This window comes from Notolabrus celidotus, chromosome 19, assembly GCF_009762535.1.
Source record: "Notolabrus celidotus isolate fNotCel1 chromosome 19, fNotCel1.pri, whole genome shotgun sequence".
Taxonomy (NCBI): domain Eukaryota; kingdom Metazoa; phylum Chordata; class Actinopteri; order Labriformes; family Labridae; genus Notolabrus; species Notolabrus celidotus.
Window position 1 is genome coordinate 11,685,194 of NC_048290.1, and position 9,320 is coordinate 11,694,513.

A 9,320-nucleotide genomic window follows, 5' to 3' on the forward strand; every position below is an offset into this window, starting at 1 on the left:
CAGCATCAAACCCAAATGCACCACATATCAACTCCTGAACGTGCCACTCCGGACTCACTACTGGACTTTTACCTTTATGAAAGAGACGTGGAGACAAAGATGTGCTGGTGTGAGAGGGAAGGGGCAGTAAAACCAGAGTAGCTGTGAGAATCAGGAGCAGGAGACTGAGCAGAGGATATCAATGAGTGGATCCAGAGAGAAGACCAAATGAAGAAACTTAAGGTGAGTTGGTTGTTGTTCTGGGATATGTTTAAATCTCTTTATGCCACAGTTTTATTAGTTAGATTGTAATTTATGAGCTATGATAAAATAATTTATTGTGGTGGTATTTTGAGCTCAGTAATGTTATGAGTTGCTCTTTTGAATAGAGAAAAATAAGTATGTACCAATTGAGCATGACAAGAGGTATGAATAAACTACACCACCTAATTCAGCCTGCATTTTTGACAAAGATACGTTTTTAATTTAAAAAAAAAGGTCAAACAGGTGTTTTTGTCCACCTGCTGCTTGCTCACACTCAAATGCTCACAGCTGCAGCCATCCCACAATGATTAGTGAAGAGTCAAGCGGACTTTGGACGTCTTTGATAAGCCTTGCGAATTTAGGAATCTATTTTTCTCTATTTCTTTTTATCTTCTAGCTTTTATTTTAACACATTTCAAAGGTACAAAATGAAGTGCTTCACTGAAGATGTTTAACAACAAGCAACTAATTATTGTGATTTCACTTTGTTGCTTTTCTAAACTGCTATTTCCGTCTTCCACCAGGTCATCTCTCCACAAAAAAAAAATCCACCCGTCAACTTTTCCTGCAGTAAAAGCTGTCCTCCAGAGCTGTGGAGTGTGACAATGGTGTTTGTGTCCTGTCTATCAAACGCCATTATCACACTAAATAGCTACAGTGTGAATAGGACTTCAATATATTCCTCAGTGTCCTGGATCGTCAGGTTGGGTTTTTGTCATTTGTTTTCCTTTTGTTATATTTTCTTTTAGTAGATTTGCAGTAGTTTATTTTTTATATTTTCATACCTAGAATTTGTCCCAGTCTTGCTCCAATAGCTCTGGACACGTTACACCATGCAGGAGGGACAGAGATGAAAATAGACGTGCATGTGTCGATACATTGTACATGATCTTGAGCCTCTAAGCGTGACCTACTTTACTTTACTTTAGAGGTGTTAATTTTCTGCTGGGGACTTCTCATAGATAGGAATATTTGGGCCACATTCGTCATGCTGCTTACAACTCTTTCAAAATGTTTGTAGGTCACTTGATTAAATGCTTGTAATGTTCTTTTTTGTGATTACACATTGTATTCATCCATGCAAATTACATAAATAAACAGTGCTTATTTTTTGCTGTTGCTATAGCCCAAATTTTGGCACATTTTGCACCACAGATGTAATGTCCACACTTAAAAAATGAGCAGCTATGTACAGACAACACCACATTTGCACATTCATCCCCCTCTTGGTTCAAACCACAAAAATGTGAGTGTATTCAAGTTAATACAACGAAAACAGAGGGCATCTTTAACCAGCAACATCTCTTTTAATAACAAAGATCTACTGTTGCTTCACACTGGCCAAAGCAACCTGAGAGCCATGTCAGAAATTTGGGTCAGGGGATTTCAAAGTCAGCAGTGAGAGCAGGACAGAGAGACTTATTATACAGAGACCGTTTGAGACTGCAGTCGAATAGCTGGCATACTTTTGAGTTCAAATGGGCTCAAGCTTGGTTAAACATGTTTGTCACTTCAAACTTGACTTGAGCCATATGGACCTTTTAAGACAATGCCAGATATTCAAAATCAATCCAAAAAAGCAGAACTATAACCAAGAAATCTTCACATTTTTGGCAAATACACCCAAAGGCATACATAGCATGAGCTTATGAGTACAAAATGTATTTTTGATGTATCTGAAATAAAAAAATAGTAATTTCTGTTTCAGTAGTTCACTAATTTTAAAATACGAAATGAAGAATAAGTGAACCAAACCAAACACACAAAAGTTACCCACTCATACTATGTCACACAAAACAATTAATGTCCTTTAATGTGTGTATTTTTCATACATCCTACTCAGAAGACATTTCCTCTAATCAATTAATTAACAAGTTCATTAATTTAATGAACTAATAGCTTGAAACATCACAGAAGTAGAAAAATATCACTAAAGCAAGATCATTGCATCTCTTCGAAAAGCAAACTCTAAGACATCAAAGTTCAACAACATTCTCACCAAGTTCAAGTGTTCAAGCATCAAATTCCTCACAGTTTTCCCAAAACCTGTGAAACAAAGTGCCCCCCAGAGATTATGACCCCCCCCCCCTCAAAACATCTCCAGTGATGTCATCATTGAAATAAAAGACTCAAATGTTCAACATGAGTTTAAAAGTCACTTGTTCATAACAGGCCAGAGCATCCTTCTCTGCTATGATGTCGCCCAAAAGTTTGAACATTGTTTGTTTCCTCTTTGACAGACGATACTCTGCTTTTGAGGTCCAGAAGTAAGCAAATTGCAATAAATGACAAAAAAAAGCAACCCTATAGTCCAGTGTTTTCGTCCTGTTATGACTTCCCCTTCACTGTAGGCCCAAATGTTTTCTTCTTAGGTGCAGCAGCAGGTTGGGGTTTGGGTTTCGGTGCAGCTGCAGGCTTTTTAGGTTTAGGCTGCAAGGATTTGAGCCCCAGTATCTCACAGTACTTGTTGCACAGGTGTAAGGCCTTGAACTGGTCAATGAAGGAGGTGGCACAGTTTCCTTTGAAGCCCTTGTATCTAAAAGAGAAATTGATTGTTAGTCAATCGATGCACATGAAACAAGAACCTGTATCTAAAATCATTTGAAAATCTGACTCACCCTTTCTTACACGTAGCTATCCCCACGTCAGTTAGTCTCATTCCCACTCCTGAAAACCAAAACGAACAAACACTTAGTCCTCTAAATTATAATTTCAAATGCTGATCAAAAAATATGTGCACATTTGCACACAGTCAAAGTATCTCATTTCCCAACCTTGCATGTCAGTAACCAGCAAGTTTCCCTCAGTGTTGTGGTAGACCCAGTGCTGGAAAGCACAACACTTCTGTCCCGCCTCAGAGTCACGTCTCATCAGGTTGATCTCTTTGCCGTCCTTCACAGAATACTTGACAAAGTCACCGATCAGCTCCTCCTCCAGTGTTGCATACGGGATGTCATTAGATGGACGGTGAACCAGATAGATGGGAATGATCCTGATGAGAGCACAAAACAGGTGTGTCACATTATTTTAGAATACTAAAGAGAGAGTTTAGTTGTGTGTTAAGATCATAGATCACTGTATAGTTTGTGTAACTCACTCTGGGATATCTCCAAAGGCTTCAGAAGACTGGGCTGCAGTGGTGTACGCCTTGATGTACTCTCTTGCTGTGTTCTGGACCTGGCACTCCTAAAGAGAGACAATAATACACTTGTTTCAACATAAAATTGTATTTGTTGTCAAAAGTAGTAAGTGTATATAATGAGTATACAGTTGAATTAGTTAAATCTGTGGATGATACGTTTGTAAGAGGTCTTTAAGTCCAAACTGGTGGGTCGGCCAATTAAAAGATAACCTGTCACATGTTTTGTTTTTTTGTGTTTTGGGGTACAAATCTGTATTATAGTTATAAATTCATAAATAATATTTCATGTGAATGCTATGCATAAAAAATGCTCACCAAAACTATTATTGTGAGGAAAAATCAGTATGTTGTCACTATTTAGGATTTTGTCACCATGTGTTTTTACAACAGTAGTGGTAATTTGTCACAGAACTTTCTGAACATGTTGGGGGGAAAAAACTAATAGAAACACGTCCTTTCGAATATTTACACTCTGGGGCGTGGATTTGGCCTTATGACTTAATCGCGAGCCCATGAAGTGGTTGGCCCAGGCTCGATTCCAGCCTGCAGCCCCTTTCTCGCATGTCATTCCCCTGCTCTCTCTCCCTGTTTCCAGCTCTATTCACTTTCCTCCCCTCTCTCTAATAAAGGTGTAAAAGCCCCAAAATATAGCTTAAAAAAAGTATATATATTAAAACTCTTTGGGTGCAGGTGGCCTGGTGGTCTAAGCGCGCCAAATATACAGAGGCTATAGTTCTTGTCGCAGAGGTCGCTGGCTCAACTCCCTGCCGCAACCATTTGCCACATTTCTTCCCCCACTCTCTACACCCCATGTTTCCTGTCTCTCTTCAGCTGTCCTATCAAATAAAGGCAAAGATGCTCCCCAAAAATAACTTAATAAATATATATTAAAGCTCCTGTGGGTAACTTTACGATGCCGCAGATTTTGGAGCCTCCTTAGGACAAACCTTTTATCTCTTTGCTGTTTGAGTTATATTCATGAAATTCAAATGTAAATTGCCTTGTTTGAAACCTACCCTCTTGTGATGGAGAAAGGCATTAAAATAAAAATCAAGGAACTGTCTATTTTTGTGCCTTTTTGCTTTCATAAGTCATAAAAAGGCCAAACTGTTAATTTCAGTCTGTTTCATAACAAGATGAAAATTCCTCAGAGGACTTTTTGTGTCGTGGGTTTATTACATCTGTTATAATTGCAAATGAACTATTGCATCCTTGCAGACAGAATGTGTTGCACATAACACAGTTTCACTCCAAGTCCTGCGTTGTTCTCCTTACCTCTACAGCCAAGCTGAAGTTCTTCTGAACCAGCTCCTCGTTGTTCTTGGTCCCGTAGCTGATAGAATTGTGCACTTTGAGCACACAAGGGTATCCAGGCAGTAGCAGAGGTATCTGACCCGCCTTCATCTTAGTCCGGAAAGCCCGCCGGTGCATCCCCTCCCCAAAGTGAGCCTTTTCAGTGATGATACTGGCAGGTTCATTCTCTCCAAAGTATTGGTCAGCTAAGAAATCCTCTTTGAACAGCAGCCTGGAACAGCGCACATCCTCCTCTTCATTTCCCACCTCTGCTGGGGCAGCTAGAAAAAATACAAACAGGTCCAATGTCACTCCTGTCAGCTGTCAAAATATAAAGACTCAGCTGTGTTGAAAAACTCTCAAGTAACATCATTACTTACATGTGACGGTCTTAGAAGCTGGAGGGATGACAATTTCACTGAGCACTGAAAAATAGAAGAGAAGATTTTAACCTTGCACATGTCTTGTCTATTTTAAAGATAATGTAGTTGCATCAGGTTTCATACCTTCATATGTTAGCATGTAGTCCAGGATGACGGATCCATGTGAACTAGTGAGCCGACACTGGTATTTGCCCAAGTCTTTGTGTGAAGCGTTGGTGATGGTCAGTGACACTCTGCTCTCATCCCCTGCACTTCAGAGAGACGCACAATGTCACAACACGCAGCAAAACAAAGAAGCCATTTCACCCTCCAGAACCAAATCTAAATCATTTACAGAATATTACTACAGATCAGGATCACAACCTTGCCAATAACATTTATTATATCTGTTGACATTTGACTGTTTTAGTAGTTATTTTGGAATATTTGTTCCTTGTGCTTCTGGTTCTACTTCCTGCCCTTGTGTGCTTCCCTCCTGTTTGATTACTGTAATTAGTTTCACCTGTGTCTTTTGTCACAGCTGTGTTGATTACCTGCTAACAGGCACAACTAGTGTTTTCCCAGGTGGTACTTTGACAGTGTGAGGGACATACAAGGTAAGCTTGTTAACTTAATTTGACAAATAAGAAGATGCAACTGCTACCAGAAAATAACGAGTAGATCAAATAGTGTGCATTACATTCAAATATATATATATATAAATTGTCCACTAAAAGAATCTGTATGAACATAAGTCAAGAAGCTAGCTAACATTAAAAGTAATGGATCAATAGCTTGAATAGTTGGCTAAATAGAAACATTTGGAGGTCAACTGCTGGTGTTGATGAAACACTTCAATAACAATGTTGCAGGCCTTGTTGGATAATTGTTAAAGTAGCCAGACGGACCAGCTAGCTTGATGTATTTGATTTAGCACTGGTGAATGCGTCTGTCCCTCCTCCTATTTAGAGATTGTGTTTAAGCCTGTTGAAAGTCAGTCCAGTCACACATCTTTATCTAATATGGGGAAAGTTTAGGGACTGAGGTATTGTCATGTACATCCAAGATGGCTAATATTAAAGTTCTGACTGTAGTGTTGCATCGATAATTAACAATTCTGTCAGTGGTTCATGTTAAAGCTCCTGTGAGGAGTTTGTATCTGGTTATGAAACAGGCTGAAATTAACAGTGAGACCTCTTTATGACCTATAAAAGCAAACAAGACCATTAGCTTTAGACTGAAAAATTCCACATTGTTATTGTTTATTGCCTGTAACCACTGCGAGGGGGAGGTGTCAGATGAGATGACTTGCCCACTTTTTCCACAGTAAAGAGTCACATTGTGTGACACATTGGACAGTGAAAGGACAACAAGATGAGATTAGAGGTACCACTTTGTCCACACTTTTTATCAAGTTTTTTTTAAAATAAAAGTTAATTTTCTTGTAATAAAAATAATGTCTTGACTTGAGAAACTTAAATCTTTCTTTCTTATTCAATTAACAGATTTTTCTTACTCATTACAAATAATTCAGGCCTTATTTTCATTTCATTTCATTATCTTGAAATAAGATATTTATCTGGACTTTCCAGTTGAATGTGGTTTTGTTAAGTCTAACAAGAAATGTTTTAACCAGAAATAAGACCAAACACTTGCTTAGTTTGGAGTTGTTGCATTGGTCATGAAATATTAGATGTCTGTGATGTATTTTGAACTAGAAGCAATTTATATTGGATGCTGACACAAGCTACCTAGCTTAAAAACTGTTCCACTGTATTCCAAGTTGCATTGCTCTGATTTGTTGTCGTATCCAGAAACATTTTGGAAATCAAACCAAGCTTAGAGGCCTCAGATTGAGTCATATTTACAAATAGGTCTTGCAATGTCAGGCTAAACATTTTCTGTACAGACAAGATTAAAATATGAGGGAATGCATTTTAAAAACAAAGTGAAATGACATATCATACCTTCTCTTGATATCAGCCAGAACACTGCCGTCTCTGCTCCAGCTGACGGTGTGGTTGGAGAACACAGCTGTAAACTGACACCACAGGCACAGACTCTGGGGGTCCCCGCTCACAGACACTACCTGGATAGTCTTCACTACCTTGACCTCTGCAGACATTAACATGAAGTTTAATTAAGAAACGAACAATGAGTCTCTACATTTCATCATGCAGGAGAACAGCAGATTAACAGTTTACCTTCAGCAGGTGTGATTTTCTGTTTGACCACGTCACTGTACGCTTTCCTGCGAGTTGACCCTGCTTCCGCCTTAGCCTCCTCCCCATTGGCCTGGATAGAAACATCTTGCTTTGGCAGTTTCGACTCCAAAGCACTTAAAATTTTCCCAAACTTATTCTCAGACAGTCGTCGCTTTTTGATGATATCATCATTCGGAGGACTGGGGGAGGCTTTGGGCTGATGGTCTTGGTGCTCTGTATGATGTAGTGTTTGATCCTCCTGGGAAGCTTTAGCCTCCGTTTGCTGGAAAATCTTCTCACCACTGGACTTCTTAATGTCCTTTTGAGCTTTCCCAGCTTTAGCATCCAGTTTGGCCTCAAACATTTCAATCCTTCCCTTCGCACTCTTTGGTTTTGATCCATTCTCCGCCTCAACCAGCGGCTCCACCACACCCTTCACTCCTGTTGCATTCGGAGCATGTTTCTTCTTCTTCTTCCCGTGTGGCTTGCTTGGAGCCTTCTCATTTGCTACACAAGTCTCAATCACCAATTTAGGTTCGTCAAGCACGGCTGGAGTGTGCTCAGTGGTGTGATTTTCCACACTGAGGGGATCAGTGTTCTCCTGTTTGCAAATTTGCTGGGCAGAAACATGGTGAGACAAGTTCTCTTGTTTCTTGCAGGCCTGTTTGCCATGATGATGACTAGATGATTTGTCCTTTTTTGAGTGTGTTTTGTGAGGCATCTTTTCGGCTGTCTTCTGATTTACCTCTGCTTTCCCAGGTTGTAAGTCTATGTCAATGGGTTTTGCAACCCTGGAGGCGAACGGATCATCTAAATCTAAAGTAATGTACGCAATTCGGCTCTCCTCAGAGATAATAAAATGATCTGCAGGGACAACAGCCAAGTTTGATAGTTCTCTACTGAGGTAATTAATGTCCTCATTTATTGTTTTTCTTGCGGTGAAGACAAACTCAGTGTCTGATGAAGATTTCTCAGAAGACTTAACTGTATTTTCCTTTCTAACAACCAAATCCTCATCACCTTCTAAAGACCACTCATCAATAATCCCACTCAAGGTTGGCCAGAGAACAGAGGGTTGTATGTGACCTGAAATGAGGTCTCTGTTGTAAGTGAGATCCTTTGTGGCACGAGTTTGATCTCGATCCAAACTGCTGCTCGTTTGACAGACGAGGGAGGAGGCGATACTGAGAGGAGCCAAGGGCATAATAAACTTAGGACTCCCCCCCTGTGGCTCCAACTGACATGCCCCGTCAAAGTCTTTTAAAGTGTCAGATGAGACGTGTGTAGGAACATCAATATGCACGCCAGGTTTTAGGTCCGCATCTGCCACGTGCCAGTTTGTCTGAGTGAGTGTAGTGAGGAAACGAAGATCTGATGAAAATTCGGTCCCTTCGGGATCAACCTCAGCTGGCCCACAGCTCCTTTTAGTTCCCTGCTTGTCAGTCAAATGTTGCTGGAAGACACTGCATTCATCCGTCACTTTACGCAGTTCACCTCCAAAGGGCTGCCAACAGAAACGGACAAAATTAATAAAAACAAAGTAGTTTGAAGAAATTTAACAGATCTGAGACTTGAGATATTCCTCCATGAGAATCCTTAGTAAAGAACCATCAGAGTTTTCTAAGATTGTAAAATAATAGAACTTATTTTGAGATAGAGAGGTTGTTATATTCTATGCAGAAAATATAGTTTCAAATCCTTCAACACATACCTCTCTATAGAGCCACAGAGCAGAACTTTCCAAAACACCATGCCTGTATATCCTCTCCCACCGTCCATATGTCCTGCATGCAACACTGTCGTTGTTAAAGACAGAAGCCCAAGCTATGCCCTGCGTACCTAAGCCAATCAAAAAAACAGCCTCCCAGGCCTACGGACCTGTTGCCGTTCTGATCCTGGGGTTTTAAAGGGGACCGGGTGGGAATGGATCTGTTAAAGGGCGCGTACATAAAGAGAGAGAGAGCAAGGGAGGGTCAAGTTTCAATCCTCAGCTGTGCTCTCCTCTCACCCCTCCGCCCTGACACGCCACGGATGCATGCTATTATCATTGAACTCTCAGCTATTATTAGACGCCAC

General features: G+C 40.3%; 1 protein-coding gene across 1 annotated transcript; it reads right to left on the reverse strand.

Moving 5' to 3' along the window:
- Positions 1-1,469: 1,469 nt before the first annotated feature.
- alpk2 (alpha-kinase 2) lies at positions 1,470-8,011 on the reverse strand. The gene is made up of 9 exons (XM_034708908.1): positions 7,245-8,011; positions 7,008-7,155; positions 5,185-5,312; positions 5,059-5,103; positions 4,661-4,959; positions 3,341-3,429; positions 3,018-3,235; positions 2,862-2,910; positions 1,470-2,779 (listed from the first exon to the last, which is right to left on the reverse strand). Exons 1-9 carry the CDS (start codon positions 7,963-7,965, stop codon positions 2,572-2,574), a joined length of 1,905 nt encoding a protein of 634 aa, XP_034564799.1. The 5' UTR covers positions 7,966-8,011; the 3' UTR covers positions 1,470-2,571.
- Between the last annotated feature and the right edge of the window lie 1,309 nt (positions 8,012-9,320).